At 29.2% G+C, this 22,859-nt stretch overlaps 4 protein-coding genes across 4 annotated transcripts; all 4 read left to right on the forward strand.

The window, feature by feature from the left end:
- Positions 1-522: 522 nt before the first annotated feature.
- Positions 523-1,412, forward strand: OCT59_028106 (uncharacterized protein). The gene is made up of 2 exons (XM_025324082.2): positions 523-712; positions 785-1,412. The coding sequence occupies exons 1-2, from the start codon at positions 567-569 to the stop codon at positions 1,287-1,289; spliced, it is 651 nt and encodes a 216-aa protein (XP_025187892.1). The 5' UTR covers positions 523-566; the 3' UTR covers positions 1,290-1,412.
- Positions 1,413-2,785: 1,373 nt separating this feature from the next.
- OCT59_028107 (uncharacterized protein) lies at positions 2,786-4,439 on the forward strand (the record flags this gene model as incomplete). The annotated part of the gene is made up of 5 exons (XM_066147082.1): positions 2,786-2,793; positions 2,861-2,879; positions 3,313-3,694; positions 3,975-4,126; positions 4,314-4,439. 5 exons carry the CDS (start codon positions 2,786-2,788, stop codon positions 4,437-4,439), a joined length of 687 nt encoding a protein of 228 aa, XP_065993831.1.
- A 7,903-nt stretch (positions 4,440-12,342) lies between these two features.
- Positions 12,343-12,822, forward strand: OCT59_028108 (uncharacterized protein; the record flags this gene model as incomplete). Its single annotated transcript, XM_066147083.1, has 1 exon — positions 12,343-12,822. One exon carries the CDS (start codon positions 12,343-12,345, stop codon positions 12,820-12,822), a length of 480 nt encoding a protein of 159 aa, XP_065993832.1.
- Positions 12,823-14,874: 2,052 nt separating this feature from the next.
- OCT59_028109 (uncharacterized protein) lies at positions 14,875-17,087 on the forward strand (the record flags this gene model as incomplete). The annotated part of the gene is made up of 15 exons (XM_066147084.1): positions 14,875-14,901; positions 15,065-15,091; positions 15,419-15,529; positions 15,594-15,707; positions 15,793-15,856; positions 15,925-15,953; positions 16,026-16,121; positions 16,206-16,268; positions 16,342-16,460; positions 16,523-16,531; positions 16,597-16,655; positions 16,726-16,732; positions 16,841-16,846; positions 16,914-17,010; positions 17,082-17,087. The coding sequence occupies 15 exons, from the start codon at positions 14,875-14,877 to the stop codon at positions 17,085-17,087; spliced, it is 834 nt and encodes a 277-aa protein (XP_065993833.1).
- Positions 17,088-22,859: the final 5,772 nt, after the last annotated feature.

Genomic DNA, 22,859 nt, shown 5'->3' on the forward strand with positions numbered 1-22,859 from the left:
TTTGAAAGAAGTGCCTTCTATAGGATGCTGAATGTAATGACGCAGAATTGACTCAATCCAAAACCCACCATTATACCCATAAGTTATATAAGTAATGATAAAAACTAAATTAAATTCTATAAAATTAATAAAAAATTATAAAATCTATATAAAAGAAAAAATGAAAAGTATAAAAAAGTCCACTCCACAGGAAATCCATTTTATCTCAAACTGTAGCTTGTGAAATTCATCAATTATAAAAAGATTTGACTATAAAAGTTTTTATTATGGGTACAGTGGTTCGAAATATAGTACAGTAAAGTTAATTAGCAAATGGTTAGATAGCAAAGAAAATATTAGCAGTTTAGATAATAATACTGAAGGAACTGCGGGCCATTTTTAATTTCATTTTTACTTAGCCGGCCTTTTCTCAATTACTTTCCGATTGATTGTTCTAGAAAAAGTAATGCGATGGTCAGTTGATACATTTGTGAAACACAATGCATTCATATAGATTGTTTAATCATACTTTTTCAATTTCCCACATCAATTCAAAAAAAAAAATCCTTTCAAAAAATATAATCGAAATGCCTATTCAACTCATTGGGTTTCTAGGAGGTTATACTCATGAAGTGTCCATTACTCTCGAAGAATTAGGATTACCTTATGATTTCAGTGAAACGACATTTAAAGTTCTCGGAACTCCAGAGTTCTTGGCCAGTAATCATCCCTTGTAAATACATTTTTTTTCTTTCTTAAAAATATTATCATATAATTTAACTTATTTATGTTTCTTTTTTTACAGTGCAAGAGTTCCCGTTCTCATCGATGACGGATTCAAAGTTTATGAAACTGAAGCAATAACTCGTTATCTGGTGAAAAAATATCAAGGAAAGAAAAATTCCACCGTTCTTATTCCTACTGATGAGAAAAAAGCCGCCTTGGTAGATCAGTTTATTTCAGTAGGAAACTCATATTATATCCCAATTCTATCTAAATTAGTCGATGAAGAATTAGTCGTAGAATTGAAAGGTTTAACTAAAAATCCTGAAATTATTAAAGAGGCACTTGGAGAAATTGACAACACTTTAACTGTTTATGAGAAATTATTAGAGGGTAAAGAATATCTTGCTGGTGAATTTTCTTTGGCTGATATTCTTCATGTTCCTTTTACTCAACTTGCTATTATGTGTGGTCATGATTTTTGGAATGATCCCAAACGTCCTAACGTTGCTAGATGGTGGAAAAATATTAGCGAACGTCCATGTTGCAAGAAAATTGGCGCTGAAATCGGTATACCTAAAGTGTAAATAAATTTTTTTTTTCAAAAAGATCTTAAGTTTTTTTTATAGTTATTCTTTGACTACTATGTATTAAATTTTATTATGAATAAATAAATTATACATTAGAATATCTTTCTTACAGCCAACTAATCTAGAATTAGTAAAGTTTTTTTTATCGGAATATCATATCGGAAACATTCAAATAATTATCATAGCAAACAAGGTTGGACTTAATTTTGATTATTTAGCCGTTGAAGAAGAAGCGCATATATATCTACTTTTTTTTCTAAGATTCGATTTGCATTTATTTTTGCGTGTCATGTCTCCAGTTCGCGCTACTATCATATCTATAAAACAATATCCAGGTATGGATATTTTTTCCGGAAATCAATATTTCGCATATAGGATTTGGGGATGTCTAATCCTGAAGTCATCTTTATTGGCAAGGGAGATTAACATAGTGACGAAATGCTGTAATTGCTAGTGAAAATCCGGGGAATGTTTTCTCCCGCGAAATTTACAAGTGATATAACAACGGGGTGAATGAATCGTGCTGAAAAGAAGTATTTGCAAAGCAAGCATAGTCAATATGTCGGGTATGGATCAAACTTCATCTGGACCCTCTCAACCAAAAAAATCAAGAAAAAAGAAACATTAGTACGTTTCTTTAATATCAAAAAAAATATTCTCCCCCTCTATTCCTTACATTCTAAGTCCGGGTTTGTCTAAATAATCCGGCAACCTAAAGAAAAAAAGAATTGAAGAAATATTAGTACGTTTCTTCAATATATTAAAAATTTCCCTTTCCGGCTCCCGTTTTACGCACTCACATTCCGATTTCCAAGTCCGGGTTCGTCTAAATAGTCTGGCAACCTAAAGAAAAAAAGAATTTGTCAATGTATTAAAAAAATAAAACTTTCCCTCCCGCTTCCCGCTAACCTACATTTCATTTTTCAAGTCCGGGTTCGTCTAAGAGCTCGTCCTAAAGAAAAAAAATGGAAAGGAACGTTAGTAAAATAATAAATAAGAACTTACCTTTTGCCAATTCGCGTTTTTTAAATAAAAAGTATAAAAAAAATGGCTTTAAAAAACAATCTTTTAACCGTTTTTTTTTTAAAAAGAAATTTATCAACGATCAGTCATATGACCGATATCGAACTGATCAGAATCTGCAAATCGCAGATTACCGGAAAAAAAATTCTGCAATGTCGGCCTTCTTTAATTGCTTTAATTGCTAACATTTCAACAGAAGGTGATAGTATGTTTGTTTGACAAGTGTTTTATGAAAATGTTGACGCGTATTTAAATAATTAACGCGTATTTTATGGCGAATTTAGCGCGAAATTTTGTTCTTCTCAGTTAAAAAATGAATGAACTATTATTACAATATGTAGTCTTTATAATTAATAGATAAAGAATAGAAAGGAAAAAATGGGTTTGGTCTTTATATTACTACGCAATCAAAAGCCTGGAAGACCTCCTCTGTATCACCGAAGGGAAACCACGAAATATTAAGATTGGATATGCGCAAGTGAGCCCACTATCCACATTTTCGCTTTCTAACAAATTAGAGACATTAATGATGGTTTATTTCTTAGAATCTGGCGCAACTTGAAAGTGCGTTCCAAACAAATAAGAAAAAACGAACTGCGGATCGAACGACTATTTCGACTATATCTATGGTATTGTGACCACAGGTGTGGAGTGGCATTTTATCATATAAACTCCTGATAGTATATACTCTACGAGCGGAAGCGAATGCCAAATTAATCTCACGAAATCTGCCGTTAAAGAAAATTCCGAATTACTTAGAAACAATGTGAAAAGGGTAATTGGTATAATTGTTGGGTTGTTGAAGGATCGTGTTAGTGTAGATAGTTCTCCGGCTAGCAAGAGGGCTAGAATCAAAAAATTATCAAAAAATAATAGGCGCTGTCCCAAACTATGTATTTATTTTTTCGCTTGTAATAAAAAATTTTTCTTGGCAATTTCGGCGAACTCGGTTCGCCAAAAATCACGTGTTTTATTTTATTTGAATGTTTGCATATAGTGTGTGAAGGGTCTTTTCGAAATGGAATCTGAGATTGACTTACTTAGACAGGAGAACGCCAGACTTGTGGCCAAGATCACTGGGCTTGAGTCCGAGAAGGCTGAGCTTTTAAAGCAGGTTGCGGAAGAGAAAGCCAAGCATGAAGCTGAGAATACTGAGCTCAGGAGTAGAATCGAGGAGTTAGAGAAGGGTAGGACAGATACTACTGATGCAATTGCCGAGCTTAAGGCCGAAGTAGTGAAATTAAGGGACGACAATGAAAGAAGTGACGGGGAAATGGTTTCAGGAAATGAGCAGAAAACTATAGATGGGTTAGAGACTCAAAGTTCTGCTTCCCTGAATACTATTTATTATTCTGGCTTCGAATGTATAGAATGTGGGTGTGAGTGATCATAAATCATCGGAGGAAAAAGAGACAGACGCTTTCTTGAACAAAGTGGATAAGGATAGGATTAGTGAAAGATTAGGCAAAGGAATAGGGAGAAAAAACTTCTGCGAAAAAACGAATAGGGCTTAATTCAAGAAATTAATTCATCCATGAAAGAAAAACATGCTCCGCACCTCTCGACTGTGACTGAAATTTCAGCGAACCAAGTTCGCCCAAATAGTGAGACTTCATTAGAGAGAAATGAAGAGTGAGCGGTCCTCCCTGATATTATTAGTCTATATGAAACTGCGTGCGATGCAGAGAAGAAAGCAATCGACCAATAGAGAAGAAACTTTGCGTTGGTGTTTCTATGCTAGAGAATTCAAGAGAATGTATAAAGATTTTATGGTCAGCAATAAAGTTGGGGAAAAGAAAGCGAAAGGTCAGGTATATGATTTTATTATCAAACAGCTTCCCGATACCAAACGCAAAACTTTATGTAGGCAAACACAGAAAGCTTTAAGAATTGACGATTTATTCGAAAAAATAGGAATGGACAAGCTTCAATACATAAAAACATATAGTGCGGATACTATTTCAAAATTTTCTAATTCTCAGATTCTAACTATTATAGATCAACTTCATCGAAAAACCCAATACGGAATTCACTGATAATCCTGTGGATGAAAAACAAGATGACGAGGTCCCAGAGAGACCCGATCAGAATAATGTATTGGAAGTCTTGTTTCCAAAGGAATGAAGACAGACGATTCGGATGATGATGGATATAATGGATACGGTGGATATGATGAATATGGTGGCCTACTGTACATAAATACTTTACTGTATATAATTATACCAATTTTAAGTATCTTTCTCATTTATCAATAAAAAATTCATTTTATTAACCTGTATATAATAAGTAAATAATATATGTACATTTATTTTAAATTTATTAATACATATTGGAACTAGTAGACACTAAAAAACTTAATTCCAACCATTCGGTGACACACTATATACTCTATACTCTACAGTCTACACCGAAAAAAAAAACTACTGGCTAGTTAATCGAAAAACAAAGTCAGTATTTTGAGAGTTCCTGGACCCAAACCTTAAACCTTACGCAATTCTTTGTTTTGCATAAATGTTTAATCAATCTAAAAAAACTTGGCTTGTTTTTTTGTGAATGTAGTTGCCACAATAACTATTGTGTGCGATACTTGTGTAACCGCTTTTAAATCTATCACGCTGAGGAAATTTTGTGCAATAAACTACGTTATTATTGTGTGCGATATATCAGATATGTGTAACCGCTTTTAATCTATCACGCTGACTCTATAAAAAATGTTTGTCCGATAAATATTCGGAATGGGGTCAATTTTCCGAACACTTGCACGCTATTATACAATATTTGTTACAATTTAATACGAGATGCGGAGATTGAGAATTTTTAACCACATAAAAAACGTACAATATCATGAATAAATGTCAAGTAAATGTTCGGAACGGGGTTGATTTTCCGAACAAAAAACTGTTATAGGGTGAGGATTGAGGAAATTTTGTATTCGCAATTCTTTGTTTTGCATAAATGTTTACATTATATTAATAAACCTAAAAAAACTTGGCTTTCTAACAAGTTTTTTGTGAATGTAGTTGTCACAATAACTACTGTGTTCGATATATGTGTAACCGCTTTTAATCTATCACGCTAAGGAAAATTTTTTATTCGCAATTCTTTGTTTTGCAATAACTACTACGTTATTATTGTGTGCGATATATCGGATATGTGTAACCGCTTTTAATCTATCATGCTGACTCTATAAAAAATGTTTGTCCAATAAATATTCGGAATGGGTTCAATTTTCCGGACACACGCTATTATACAATATTTGTTACAATTTAATACAAGATGCGGAGATTGAGAATTTTTAACCACATAAAAAACGTACAATATCATGATAAATGTCCAATAAATGTCAAGTAAATGTTTGGAATGGGTCAATTTTCTGAACAAAAAACTGAACAATGTTTGGACAATATTTTTTATAAGGTGAGGAAAATTTTGTATTCACAATTATTAGTTTTGCATAAATGTTTACAGTATATTAATAAACCTAAAAAAACTTGGCTTTCTAACAAGTTTTTTTGTGAATGTAGTTGCCACAATAACTATTGTGTGCGATATATGTGTAATTGCTTTTAAATCTATCACGCCGAGGAAAATTTTTTATTCGCAATTCTCTGTTTTGCAATAACTACGTTATTATTGTGTGCGATATATCTTAATCTATCACGCTTAAGAAAATTTTATATTTGTTTTGCATAAATGTTTCCATTACATTAATAAACCTAAAAAAACTTGGCTTTCTAACAAGTTTTTTTGTGAATGTAGTTGCCACAATTAAAGATATTAGCTGTAATTCAAAAAAGTGTTGTAATACAAAATTTTTATATGCCGTAATTAATTAAGGCTATAAAAATCTTATAGCCGTAATTCAAAATTTTTTAAAAAATAATTAAGACTAACATCTTTAGCCACAATAACTATTGTGTGCGATATATGTGTAACCGCTTTTAAATCTACCACGCTGAGGAAAGTTTTGTATTTGTTTTGCAATAATTACGTTATTATTGTGTTAGATATATCAGATAAGTATTACTTATCTTCTGGCTAATTAGGAATAAGTAAAATTTTACTATTCCAATTAGCCAGGAAATAATTGATTTATTCCCTGCCATTTATATAGTTTAGACTATTTTAGACTATTTTAGACTATTTTAATCTATTGTGTAATATCAATAAATATAAATACCCTATTTGTAATCATTTTTTACATTTTTTTCCTCTCCTTTTTAATTTCAAAATAAAATGTCTAGTTTCAAAAAAGCCTCCGAATTATTAAATTCAAGTAATGATACTGTCACTATAAATGAATTAAAAGGAAGATTAACTCATTTAGAAAATAATCAACTTTCTGAAATACACAAATCATTATCAAAATCGTCTAATAAAGAAACATTTGATCGTCCTTGTATAGAAACTTTACAAAAGTATGTCTCTTCCACAAAACCAAAAAATACCAATAAAAATACACGTTTATAGGTTTCTAGATTTGAAAGCTTTGTAAATGACACTTAACCAAACATAGATTTAATAACCCTTTATGACAAAAAGGCCATTATTGCAATGTTGTTATGTGAATTTATTATAGTTATTCAAACAAAAGATAAAAAGAAATACAAAGCAAACTCACTGTATAATGGTATATGTGCTATAAATCCGTTTTATCAGGAAATGTTTAAAGATAGAGAACCATTCAATATACATGAGGATTTTAAATTTAGAATAGTGCGTGATACATTACATACAAGAATGATAGAGTTGGAAGAAATCAATAATAGTGAATATAATGGAGCTGATCCTCTTACTGATGAAGAAATGGTAAAAATCTTTAAACAATTTGATATATCAAGTAATTCACCAGATGGATTATTAAGAAGAGTCTTTTTATGGGTAGGATGTTGTACAGCATGTAGAGGAGGATCATATCATAGTATTATGGCTAGCCATTTTAAAAAACGTGATGATAGAGAAGGGAAGATATTATCACTAAACAAATTCTAATCAACAACCTGTTCATATTATTCTACCAGATGAACCAGGAACATATGGAGCATGTCATGACATTAGAAAATACTTGAGTTTACGGCCTAATAATAATGCAGAAGAAACTTTTTTCTTCGTATTAATAAAGATATTGAAGGTATAATTTTATATGATTTCTTTCTCTACAATATTTTTAACACAAACTAATAAATTTAAATATATTATTTAGAAAATTGGTATTTTACTTTTCATTTAGGTCGAGATAAATTATCTGGAATGTATTTGTAATATTACGGGTATTGACTGCATAAACAGAAGAATTGTAAATCATTCATTACGAAAACGTACTGCACAAAAGTTAAATGACGAAGGATTGGATTCACAAGCTATAATGAATGTAACATTGCACCGGTCCATTGCAGAATTAAATGCGTTAGTATATATTATAATATAATATTTAATTTTTTTATTTTGTCATTAAAATTCATTTATTTTATAGATATCAAACACAAAATGAAAAGCAAAAATTGGACATCGCAAAGTTAACACTTCCAGGCATTTCAAAGGTATCTAATTAATTCTTTATTATAAATTATCATTATAATTATTGATTTTTTTACACTTTAATTATAAAAGGATATTTCAATGCAAGAAAATTTGGAAAAATCTGCCAAAAATCTAAATACGGAACAAAGAATTGAAAATTTATCATCTCAGAAAGAGACTAAAACAGAACCATTCACTGAAATTCAAAATATCACAATTTTTTTATTTAAAGTAAGGATGACGCCGCAAATAGGCAATTGCGGAATAATTGCGATTTGCGGTATTGCGGAACATTGTGGATTTTGAAGTCTAAATATCTGCAAATCCGCAATTCACAATTGTTCGCAATTCCGCAAATATTTTGCAATTCTGCAAATGATCTAAAGTACCGCAATTCAATTGCAGTACAATTGCGGTACTTTACGAAATTGCGGAACATTTGCGGATTTGCGGATTTGCCAATTATAGTCCGCCAGTCTGACACAGATTATCAGATGAATTGCGTAGTACAAATCATCTGATGATCTCTTTTTCTTTTTTATTGAAGTTTCCGGACAAAAATTATGACTGAACTTTTTAAAATGGAGTCATGTAGATAAGAAAAAACCGGACAGCAAGTTGTTTTTTTTAATAAATTTTTTTTTTTTTGATTTTGTAGAGTTGCCGGACGAAAAGTATGGCTGGACTTTTGAAATTGAGGTAAGAGAAAAACTGGGAAGGATTTTTGTTATTTTTTTTTTAATTTATTTTTTTTTTCATTTTTGTAGTGTTGCCGGATGAAAAGCTCAAGATAAGGGAAGACCGGGAAGGGTTTTCATTATTTTTTTAATAACTAATTTATTTTTTTTTGTTTTTGTTGAGTTGCCAGGAAGAAAAGCATGACCGGACTTTTGAAATTAAGGTAAGGAAGGACCAGGAAGGGTTTTTGTTGCTTTTTTTTTTAATATTTTTAAACTAATTTATTTTTTTTTCATTTTTGTAGAGTTGCCAAACGAAAAGCACGACCAAACTTCTGGAATTGAGGTAAGGGAGGACCGGGAAGGGATTTTGTTACTTTTTTTTAATAATTTTCACTAATTTATTTTTTTTTTCGTTTTTGTAGAGTTGCCAGATGAAAAGTATGACCAGAATTCTGGATTGAGGTAAGGGAGGACCGGAAAATTTTCGTTATTTTTTTTTGATAAATTTAATTAATTTATTTTTTTTTCTTTTCGTAGGGTTTTAATAATTAAAGACACGACCAGAATTTTGAAATTGAGGTAAGGGAGAGCTGAAGGAAAAGATGTTTGTTGCTAATTTTCTTTAAAAAGAAACGTCACTAACATTTCTTTTCTTTTTATAGGGTTGCTGGATGAAAATATATATAGCAGGGAGACTTATTTTAAAAATGGACAAAATTGTCCAGAATTTTTTCTAAGAAACGGCACAGTTATGCAATTTAGAAAAATATCGGTCTATGCTTAAGACGAATGATAAACAAACAAACAAATAAATAAATAAATTTATTATATTGATTTAAAAAACATTTTTATTTATTTATCGTTATAAACGTTTAAAAAATAATTTATTATTTAAAAACATTAGCCAATCAGAATTGTGAAATTGCAGATTACTAACCGCAATTTGACTCCAAAATCCGCAATATTGCGGATTTGAAAAATCATTTGAGGGCCCATCCTTAATTTAAAGCGTAAAGATGATTTAATTGATAATTTTCGTCTTAAGTTTGTTAAATGTAGTAATTTTACTATTAACATTACAAAATAAATAATTTGTCTAGTTATCTAGAGTAAATATGTACTAGAAACGCATAAATAAATATATATAAATTGATCATCCAGTAGGTATAAGTACAATCGGATAACTGTATAAATGGTGCTGATCAGGGATATGTTTTAATCTATCACGCCGAGGAAAATTTTGTATTTGATTTGCATAAATGTTTACATTATATTAATCAACCTAAAAAAACTTGGCTTTCTAACAAGTTTTTTTGCGAATATAGTTGCCACAATAACTATTGTGTGCTAATTGAATCATGCTGAGGAAAACACCGATCTATCACACTTTAGTCACTTTACGATAATGCAGAAAAATGCTATAAGAAAATTACGTTATGTAAGAATGGTAGAATAATTTTCCTTTTTATATAATTTCAGCCAGAAATTATACCTTTAATATTATTATCATGCTATTTCATTTAAATTTTTTATTATTATAAACTAATTTAGCAATAATTACGATTTTGTATCAAATAAAGGTAAACGGAATAGCATATGCAATTTGTTACGGAATATACGTAAAGAAATAACCAGTTGTTGAACTGATTTTAAATTATTGATAAATCTAAAAAAGATAATGTAATAGTGAAATGTTCCCATGTACGCGAGGTACCAACAAAAAATGATTATCTGTTATCATATGTAAGAGATATATGCTGAAAATGCAAAAAAAGAAAGAACAGTATTGTTTAAAAATATATATATATGGTGCATAACATCTAAAGACATCAAATAAAATTAGTGATTTTAAAATGTTAACTACTTAATAAAATTTTATGATAATTGAAAATATAAACCGATAATATTATACTTTAAGTTCTTCTCTTTCGAATTATCAGATTATTTTTTCCATAACTGTCATATTTCAGGAGCTATTAAGATTTAAAGTTGATGTATTTTCATATTAATTTATATAATTTTATATGTAAATGGGAAAAATTTGGAATTTTTAATCACGTGAAAATGATTTTAACCAATCATATTAATTTAATTTATAATACATAAAATGATCAATATCTTTATTACCAAATTTAGTAATAATCTAACTTTATTTAGTAATGATCTAACTATATTTAGTAATGATCGGCATAAAAATAAATTTCGGACTATTGATGCCTTTAGGTGTTATGCACCATACACACGAATTTTCCCCAAGGTCCAAACACAGAATTTTTCATTTCAGACAAAATTCGTTGACCTCGAAAGTGAAATTATTATAAAACTCTTTGCTTAATTTAAAACATGTCTACAGGTATTTATGAAATGAAAGTTGTATAAATAAATAAATAATGATTTGAAAAATAAAGTATTGAATACTACTATACTTTTAGTCGAAAACGCGTTACTTCAGTTAGAATCTAAAAGAAATCTCTGGGATAAACACTCTTTCCTTGCGGACCTTTTTAGGGATCATAGCCAGACATTCTGTAAAATTGTTAATAAACTGGTAAAACGTTATCTAATTCTATTATATCATTTATTTATTTTTACTTGGAAAGTTGAGATTGAAAAAAAACTTTTTATTATTAGGATGATCATCTTATCTATGTTTCAGAACATCAAGTGATCTATCAAGATTGGATAAACTGGAACAACGAATCATAAACTCAATTATCGGAGATGATTTGTTGTCTCCACAAATTGCAGTGATCAATAATTGCCAAGATTTTGTCGACAAGTTTGTTGTAAAACTTCATAGCCATTTGAAAATAGCAGGAATTAATATTGGGAACGCTTTACCAATTACTGTTGATCTTAAAAGTATCGATGAACTGGATAAGATCATCAAGTTGTTGATTGGATTATATCCTAAGCTACATATTCTATATATTGATAGAAATGTGGGTACCATTTTAATTGCAAGATATTTTTTTTTTTACAAAAGTTTTAAGTTTTATTAATTTTTTTTTTTATCTTTAGAATTCAATTGTAATGTTTCTTAGTTCAGATAGAAGTATTTCCGATGATGTTCTTGAATTTTTTGAAAAATGTTATCCTGATACAAATTCAAAGACATTGAAGGCATTGACCTGGCGGATAAAAGTTTGTATAACACATTTCAAAGAAATTGTTAATTGATTTTACATTAATTGACATTCATTTTTGTTCTTTTTTTTTTCATTTGATAGGATGATTTATATCATTCCTATGGTGGTGTTGGCCATCGACATGGATCAAGTTTAAAAGAAGTTATAGAACTTATCAAAGCCATTCCTGGCAAACCATTCTCTTTACCAGCTGTTTCTGGTGATAAATCAAGTTATAAAGTAATAGAATTAGATGGAAGGTGGATCAAAAAAAGAAAGCCTGAGGATGAACCTAAATTCAAACAAATAACTATCACTAAAATTGAAATTACCGAATATTATAAAGAGTTGGTTTTTAAAAAGCTTCAAATGAATGCGATCATTGATGATGTTAACAACATTAAATATTCTCAAAAGAGCGATAGTTCATTACCCTTATATGATATAATCATTAATGAACAACTTCAACTTAAAAAAATCGAACTAGGCAAAACGTTCGAAGAATCTATTGAATGTCGTACTGGAAAAAACATCGGATTAGATTTGTTAATTTAGGAGACCGTATTTGTTATGGTTTACTTGGAAACCTTTTTTAATTGTTACCATGATGAATGGAAAGATGTTTATGAAAGAGCAAAAAAATGGATTGATGGTAAACTCGGTCTTTTCAAACAATTCGATCAATTAAAAGTTACTTGTATGGATTACTTGATCGAACTTGGTATAGAATTTAATAAAAAGCCAATGTTCATTCACACGTTTGAAATAAAAGATGATGAAATTGAACCTGTTTATAAAAGTTTAAAAGATCAAAACGATCTCAATCGCTTACTCGAATCTGTGTCAGAAAAAGATAGAATTGTTAGTGTCGCTTCTGGAAAATTTAAAATAACGTTTGATGATAAAACCATTGAAGCTCTTAAGTATTATATTGATGCTTTAGGCGCAAGACGTTTTGATAAAGAGGTTTTGGTCTCTTTTTTTGCTATCGTCTTTTTGGATACTTTTTTAAAAGATGATAATAAATCTAAATCTAAACGGGAATCAGCAAGAAATAAGATTCATAATAAGGTGCAAAATACTGAATTAGCAGAAAGTTTAACCAGAGCCTGTGAACAATATTTAAGGAAACAGGTTTACGACTTTTTTATGGAAAATGATTTAATGATAGTTTTTTAAATTTATATCGTATTTTATACTTTTATTTCTATACTTTTCTAAATTATTATTTAGCGAATCTTTGATATTATGTAACTGATAACATTTAAATAAATTCAAATTTATAACCTATTTTTTTAAATGCTATTTTTCTTGGTAAAATTCGTTCAGAACTAATAACATAAATAACAAATCCTCCGAGAATACTAATTCCATGATTACCAGAAACCTGGTTAGCAGTCACGTGTTCGACGCCCAATATTTTTGAATTCGTATCTATCTTGTGACGACATTTTTTACAAAAATCAGTCTCGAAATAGTTTGGAATAAATTAATCGAGACATTTGTGCAATGTATCTGCGAGTATACAATGATTGACTAAATCATTTCTTAAGATGTTAAAAATATTTTATTTTGTTTCGTATTTATTTTATTTTATTTTATTTTATTTGAAGTGCTAACAACCAAAAATTTGCTAATGTATTTTGGTCTTGTAGGACATTACATAATATTAATTTATTAACAATAAATTGTAGAAATTTAATTATAAAATACAGTACATTACAAATACATTATCTAATGTTCCTCTTGTTATAATTGGATAGCCACGGATTTTTAAGCGATCAATGTACTAAATTTCCATTGACATAGCGCCCCTGGTGATACAACTATAACAAGGTGGGAACCTGATTTGGACAATGGTATCAATCAAGTCGGAGCTAATTCTTCCCTACAAAAACAAGTTAAAAGCCATTTTTTTAAAGGTTTCCCATGCATCCAGATTCACCTAAAAAAGAAAGTGTTGAAATGTTAACGGACGTTTTGTTAAAATAATAAGTTGACTCAAAGAAAAACCCACTCACCAAATTCTTATGCGTCTAAAGAAATCCGAAGAAACAACCATCTAAAAAAAGGGATGAATGAAACATTAGGAAACATTTTATTAAGAGAAATGAATTAAATGATTTCTCACTGAGATCCCATGACTCTAGTGTCCGTACTATCATAATATCAAATGATCTTACAAAGGTACTATACTGTATACAGGACGCTTGTCTTTAATTCAATCAACTCAGCTTAAATCAACCTTCATATAATCAATCCTATGATAGTACCTCATAGATCTGCCTAAAAAAAAATGAAATATTAATAACCGTTTTGTTAAAGAAACAAAGAAAAACTTACTGAATTCATGTACAAAAAGCCAAAGAACTAACTGTCTATTAAAGAAAGAGAACAAACTGTCAGTTAATGTAAATTAGAAGTCGGAGTAAAGAAGAAAAAGTAATAATTTGCACTTACCAAAATTTCACGTCCAAAGAAACCTAAAGAACCGCCTAGCTAAAAAAATGTAAAATGTTAATAATACTCATTTAAAGAAGGATAAAATAAATAAAAAAATTGCACATACTGAAATCTTGCGTCAAAAAATTTTTTTTAAAAAGGAAGTTTTGATAGTTTGATCGAAACTTTTAAAGGTTTTGATCAAATCGAAACTTTTTATTTTTTTTTTTAAGAGTTTTATTAAAACTTTTTTAACAATTATTTTTTTTATAATTATCGTTAAGCCCTGTGAAACGATCTGTGCAGCCAGTGTGCAGCAGTGATCGGACTCAGCGCACAAAAAGTTTTTAGAAAAATTGAAAAATACTGAAATCTGCAGTAAAATGTCCGAAATCATTCAAGATTTAAAAATTCACGTTGTCGATCCTATTCATGGAATATATGTGATCGACAACGTGCATGCAGCGGGTCAAGATGTGGTGATGATCACGTGTAAAGTTCAACTATTAAGGTCATCAAATAAATAGTTTCTTAGTAGATTTCTTTAGTGATTTTTTTAATAACGGGCAGGGCGACTTCTTCTGGCTCCTCTAGAGAGGTTGGGCACTATCTTTAATCTAGGATTTATTAGACTAGTAGTTTATGTTTGTCCTTATGTATTGTTAAGCTCCAGTCGTGTCTATATCTTAAAAATAAAAAAATTTCTTTAGTGATTTCTTCATGTGATCCCTTAGTCCAACGCGTCCAATTTAACTATAAAATAAAATAAAAATTCCTTAGCCCAATATAATGGCTAATTACTTTGACGAAACCGAAGTTGAGCCTGGGATATTTTTCAATACCATAAAATTGGATTAGCACTTACAAAGAGGAACCCGAAAAGCTTACTTATAACAAGTCCTCTGACAAACTCTTCAAAACTCTCCGTGATATTGTTGATAAAAGTTCAGATGACACGATGACAAGATAATTAGAAAAGCTCACGCTCTTTTGTCAACTAGCAAAGGTAAGAATAATTATATTATATTTTGCGGGTGCGGGCGCTGCTTCAGGATAAGAGTCTCCATATGAACTTTTTCATCACAACAAGGAGGTGCAGCTGTTCGGTGTTCCTCTGATGGACTGTTCGTCCGTTGTGTCGCAGCTACGAGCGAATGGAGATTCTAAATAGCCATTTGATTATCTACGACTAGGAAGTGCAGCTGTTCGGTGCTCCTTCGATGAACTGTTCGTTTGTCGTAGCCTGCTGCAGCCCAGAGCTTTAGCTTTAGTGAGATACAGAAAGATCAGGAAGACTTTCCGAACTAATGGCCTTCTTTTTTTGTGATTTTAGAACCAACGTAAAAGTGGTAACGATATAGACAAACTGTCTGTGGCTCATTGTCGAAAACGAGACGCGTATTCTTTGGATAGAACAGAAAAGACGGATTTGGAACTTCATAAGGTAAAACTTCAATATTAACTGTATAGATACGGAACTGACTACAATTGTATTTGTAATAGTATAGATTAATGGTGTTATTCAAGCTGTAACGCACGTCCAGTGCTACGCTGATGCTCTGAGTGATGGTGTAATTGCAAACCTGGAACTTGCATCCGAACCCATAACATCAGCGAGAAGAGTAAGATGTTATTTATGTTTTTTTTACACCTTTTGTTCTGCATCTATAAATTGTACATTACTAACGAATGAATGTGAATTTCAAGAATGAAAGAAAACGACCAGCCGAGGAATCTTTTACAACCATCACTCCTCCTCCCAACCTTCACAGTCACACTCCTCCTCCCCTCCAAGTTATAACTACATGTATAATTCTTATAATGAAGAATAGACCGAAGTTGAGGATACATCAATTGAGGCCTCTCCAGTAATTTTTTTTTCGTTTTATTTGTCGTATGATTTGCATAAGCTCGTTTCTAATTTGTATTGCTCTTTAAAGTCAAACGATCGTTATGAATCTGATGTAAGGATTACACGTGAGGTCGACAATAGTCCTTTTATAGCACAGACAGGGGAAGATTCAACGAAATACAAGGTTAGTGTTAATCGATGATAACATAATCTTTCAAAAACATTGCCACAATTTTGGCATTGACTAATTTGGTTCATATTACTCAAGTTTGTCTTGTCATGGAGTCACGCGATTGATAAAGTTGTCATAAATAATGTATCTGAAAATGACGTAAGCATTGAGAAATATTGTTTTGTGGTATTTTTATCCTGATATATTCTGATCCTGTCCTCTTTTTGTATAGTGGGTAACACAAAATGGACACAACATCTCTACCGATTTTCGTAATTTTCAGTTAAAGTCGATTGAAAAATTGAAAACTAATCCGACTTTATCATATGCAAAAGAAATTAGTTTGATATTGTAAGTATTTTTCTATGCAAGACTACGGAATTTTGATTAAACTTTATATATACTATTTACAGGTGCCTATCGTCGATTATGTACTGTGAATTTAAACCAGAATACCTTGAATGTTCTGAAAAGACATGGAGCGAAGTTCACTAACTCCGAAGGGGTTGCCAGAGTTGCTGATCTTGTATAATCGAATACAGCAGGGTAAGTACCTTCGTTGATATTATTATAAGCAATCAGCAAACACATCAGTTTGTTTATTTGTATTTTTTAGTTTTTGAGTGAAAAAATTACTCAATACAAAAGTGGCGCAGCAACTGGTCGAAAGGGAATTCATTATTAACGGACGAAGATGAAGACATTTTTGATTGTGTCCAGATTGTTTCGAGAAATTTGTAAGTTCTAAATTTAATAAAAAATATTTGTTAATGGTATTATTAACTCTCATTTTCTTCCTTGCAGTTTTACCTATTTATCCTCGGAGAGTTACATTGAGGACAAGAAATTAGACGAAGATACGTTTATTCATCGATACTGTCATCGAGCTTTCATTAGTTTGGTAAGTCTTATGCGATCACTACAGTATACTAGATATATAAATAATGATTACATTTCATTATTGAAATAAAGAGCTAATAGCGAATCTGAAAGCTCCAAGGAGAGACGATTATTAGATGGGCATAGACATGGTAGAAAGCCAGATTTCCGGATCCTCTCAAAAATCGACGATATTGATAGGGAATTTATATTTGGTGAGATTAAGCCACCACATTGCCCTGACACCGTAAATAAAAGTGTAATTAAATTAGCAGAATTCATGAAAGGGTCTTTATACCTTATAATTAATATTTACGGTTATGTGGCTGGTCTAGAAATGTACGGTATATTAATTTGTGGTAAGTACAGTACCACTATTATAACTTTGCTGATGCTTGATTGCCAAGCTAATTAGATATAAAACAAATAATAGGAAGTGAGATTAAAATCTTTAGCATCTATTTGGCATATGAAGGTCTTTACCGTTTTAATCTATTATCGAAAGTATTGCTTCCAACGGAAAACGCGAATTTTTTAAACATAATCACCTCTATATTAGTTATTGATAAGAACCTTACTTCATGATCTTCAAAAAAGTCGCTTCGCAATGTAATCTCATTGTTTTTATTTACGTAAGAGAGGGTAAGATCTACTATTTGTACTATAAATTCATCATCATCAACTCAATCATCAAATCTCCCTCACCCATATTATCGAAAGTCAAATTCTTCACCTAAGAAAATACGTGTGCCGATAGTCAGAGCTTAGTTAGGTGGTGCATAAAAATTCATATGTTGGGACGATTAAATAGTATTGTGATAGTCTATATTCATTAATATTGATTATATGTATGCACTGTTTTCATATTTAAAAAAAATGTTACAATGCGAAATATCAATTACCTTAATTATTTTTTGTTGCAACCTTATATGTGAACACTGAACATGGATGAGTATGTGCATCGTTTATATGCCAATTTTTTTATACATAATCGTTTTATTGTACAAACAGTACGAACATCAAATGTGTACATTTAACCCATGTAAAAGTGATTGGCGTGAACAATTGTTCACGCGCACATGATTTTATGTATACAGCATCGGAAAAATGAATACGTGTATATGTTAAAAGGTTAGCAAGAAAACGGCTCAGGAACTCGATTGGTGATCTGTAACTCATCTCATGCCACAAATTGATGTAAATTCGAGATATAAATTCCCGATATGCTTGTAATCAAATAAAAATGAATATGATGTCTTATTATAATATACTTGCTATAAATTGCTAAAAACACTATAAATCTATGAAATTACTATAAAATGTTATAAACTATTTATAATCGTAAAAATGGTTAAAACTAATTACTATTCTGGCTTAAATCCTGTAGTAGTGCAGGCATTAAACAATCTGCAATATAGGTAGGTATAGTGGTGAAAAACCAGAAATGTGGTGTTCTCATGTTCATTATCCATTTAAGAAACTTCTTGAAAATAACCTAAAACACTTTTCTAAGAATGGATTTATTCAAATGATTGAAAGATCATATAAAGATGGGGATTTAAAGCTGAGAGACACTCATTTCATATTTATTGTACTGTATATGACTTCTTGGTAATTATCTGTAAAAATACCATTGAATGTGCTAACAATCATCTAAAGAAATGTATTACTAAATCATCTAAAAAGAATCTTACATATTCTGATTTTATATGAAAGAATATGAAAAAAGGAGGAAATGTATCATTACTCAGTTCTGATGAAGTTGATGAGATTTTTATGAATTATTCTTTATATCCATAGCGTAATTATTATAAATATACACACGTCAAATAACCAAAAACAGGCAAAAAAAATGGCTAGAATTGCAGAAACTATTCGCAAATTTATATAAACTATTTAGTATAGGTTAATTCGCAAATAGCCAAAAACAGCCAAGAATAGCCAAGAATAGCCAAGAATAGCCACTGCTTTTCGTGCCATTTTTTTTGCCGATTTTTAGCATTTCGACCTGTGATAATATGGCGAATAATGAAAATTGCTTATTTCATATTAGTGCAAAAGCTATCCAACAGGCTTGGAGAGCTTTTAAGTTGAGAAGTAAATAAAGTAAATTCCAAATGAAGAAAAGCTATAGAAAAAGAAAATAGTAATATTTAAAAAAACAAGTAAGTTTTTTAATTTTATTTTATTTTTTATTATTTTTAGAATTTATCTAATTATTATCAGGGGTGATGATCACCAGTAACTGAAATTATGTCAATTGACCAGCATTAAAAAATATAGTGCCAGTAAAAATTGATAATTCTGGCCAACTGGTGATGATCACCTCCAGTAATTTGAAGTAAAAACCTTATTTTTATTTATATATAATTAACTTAATTATGTATCATTTCTAGAATTTGAATCAATACTTTACAATATGTAACTTATGCAAATTCAAATGTTTACGATAATTTAGAAAATCCAAAAAAATGTTAATAAGATATATGTGGATGTGAAATCCAATAGTGACTTAAATAATCAAAATGAAATAATATAAAATAGATTGAAGTAAAAGTATACATATTGCTATATAGTAATTAGCAACTTTATAGAACCCACCTACTATTAAGATATATTACTGGTAAAAATTTTATTTTCATATAAAACCTTACTTTAGTAAAAAGGAAAAAAATCATAATCAAAGAATTTTATATATAAACTTTACTTTAAATTATAGGATGACTTATTTTAATAGTAGATGAAGTTTTAACTTTATTCAATAATTAATATATTGTAGGATGCAATAAGCTAAGCAATCTATACTTTATCTAAAAAAGTTAAATAGTCATGATGTATTATTTGATGCAAGACAAGATAAATTTAGCAAAATTAAGAAAAATGAATGGAAATGTTATTAAATTTAATATTTTTTTATAAATAATTTATATATATATATATAATATATTATGATTTTTAATAGGTTCAATAATTTTCTTAACAAGCAAAAAATAACATTATATAACATATTAAAAAAGCCATTCATGTAAAATTTGTAAAACTTGTAAAACTAAAAGCTGAAAATCATCAAATTATATATAATAAAGGGCAAAACTTCAGAATTCTGAAGTAATATGTAAATGTTATAAAAAATTAAATCAATCTATCAATTATTCAATCCAAATAATGATTTACAATATACTTATTTAAATTCAATTATTGATCATATCTTTATTAATCAAAATATAGAAAAGAATTCAATTGCTTTTGAAATAGCAGTTGCTGTAAATTACTTAGATTCAATAAAGGGTATTAATATAGTTTCAAGTAAAATTATTAGGCAAATGAACTACTTTTTAAAAAAAATGCAGGTTGTTAAATATGAAGAATTAATTAGTTTATATTTGATATCTAATTATTAAATGTATTATAACTACATATGTATGTAAAATCCACTTACTAGAAATAGTGAAATCCTAGATTTTAGATCAAAAACCTGGTTTTAGAATCTAGTTTGCAAATCTTTAAGTCTAAATTTTAAATCAAAAGTGGACTAGATTCTAAAAAATCCTAACTAATAAAGTATTAATATATATTACATCAGGAAATTTTATAGTGCAAAAAATTGTGTAAGTTTACGATTTTGTAAGTTTATGAAAGTTTATGGCATAATATTTCGAAAATTTCAAAATATTACGTAAGTTTACAATTTCGTAAGATTTATGTGATATTACGGTTAAAATATTACACAAGTTTTCAATATCATAAGATTTACGCAATATTACGGTCAAAATATTTCAAAAATTTACGAAACTGTAAACCTGCGTAATATTATGGTTAAAATATTTCAAAAATTTACAAAACTGTAAATCTGCGTAATATTACAGTTAAAATATTTCAAAAATTTACAAGACTGTAAACCTGCGTAATATTACGGTTAAAATATTTCAAAAATTTACGAGACTGTAAACCTGCGTAATATTACAGTTAAAATATTTTGAAAATTTACGAGACTGTAAACTTGCGTAATATTACGATTAAAATATTTCAAAAATTTACGAGACTGTAAACCTGCGTAATATTACGGTTAAAATATTTCAAAAATTTACGAGATTGTAAACCTGCGTAATATTACTATTCGATCGTTAAAGCTGCGTATGCAGTAGAATATATACAAGGGGCATGTGATACTATTGAATAATCAAAAATAATATAAACACCTTTTCTTTTATATAAACACCTTTTTTTTAAAGTTTGGGAAAGCAAATTTATTTTTATTTACGAATTTTTTATTATTTACAATTTTTATGTTAAAAATTAAAGTAAATTCTAATTTTTATTATAACTTAATAAAAAAATACATATTTGATACTTGTTCGCTACTATTTTATAAAATAGTACCCAGGCTGTATGACGTGGACGTCAGTATCAGTCATAGTCCAAAAAAAATGTGAGTCTCCAGTCGATATTTGGTACGAACTGGGTCTAGCTACTCACTTAATAAATAATAAAAAAATAAAAATAATTATCTTCTTCTACGATACGTAGGTAAGTTTCTCCTTGCCCTACGATTATCACGCGTGACTAAAATTAATCAAATTTATCAAATTTAAAACATGAACGTAAATATTAATTATAAATTTTATTATAGTATAATTACCCGGCCTCTCCCAAAATTTCGTTCTAAATTCGCGATAATATCTTTGGCCGGTATGCATTCACAGCCGCCGCTCAGGGTTACCATTACGATAAAGGACATAGTTCTAAATATCAAAATCAGTTTGAATATTTAATAAATATATTTAATTTATATGAATGTAATTTTATTTATTTACTTACATGGTAATCCCTGACGAGGTTCCTCCACTTTTGGCTGCACTGTTGCCCAGAAATCCTCGTTCGAAATATTCTATTTATTCTGATTCAATTAAATGGATTGGTTAATTTGAATTTAAATTCTTTCTTAAAGAAATTATAGATATTAGTCATATGAACCTATTGGCAACAGAGTCCTAAAAATCATGGCGGCTTTTACCATTAATATTGTAGTAGGCGCAGTTTCTGTCTTAGCGTATGTCAACAAGTTCATCTATCATAGCCCAGTTTCAATGGACGTTATAATGGGAACGACGTGAACGTATGTGGCAAGGCATTATTAGATTAGATTTGATTTTATAATTTGATTTTGGGATGAGTAAAAATTTGAAAGAAAGTCGTAAAATGTCACTTTAAATAAAATTTGAACAATACCTCTTTGGTTTGATTTTATTTTTTGTTTCAATTAAAATTTAATTTATTAGACTTTTTATCATTAAACATATTAATTAAATCTCATACGGATATGGATTATCTAAATATAAATATGATTAAATCAAAAAATAAAAAAAATCTTAGTTTGATTTCAATTAAAAATAATTGAAAATCATGTACATGTTTAATTGTTTTAAATATAAATATCAATATATATATCATATTTAAAAATAAAACAATTTATTATTAGCACATTCTATTGAATTTTAAATATTTCGTATACATTTCTTAAAAAAATTAATTTTTTTTTAATCAATTTAATTTAATTAAAAATAATTGAAAATCATGAATTATTTTAAATATAAATATCAATATATCACATTTAAAAATAAACCAATTTATTATTAGCACATTTTATTGAATTTTAAAAAAATCAATTTTTTTTTTTAAAAAAAAAATCATCAATATATCATATTTAAAAATAAAACAATTATATTCTGATTAAATATTTTGTGTACATTTCTTAAAAAAATCATAAAAAAAATCTTGTACATTATACATGCAATTACTAAATATCATCCTCTTGTGATAAATAAAAAATTACACAACACAAATTCAACACAAATTCAACACAAATTCAAC

This window comes from Rhizophagus irregularis, chromosome 8 (assembly GCF_026210795.1).
Source record: "Rhizophagus irregularis chromosome 8, complete sequence".
NCBI classification, from domain to species: Eukaryota; Fungi; Glomeromycota; class Glomeromycetes; order Glomerales; family Glomeraceae; genus Rhizophagus; species Rhizophagus irregularis.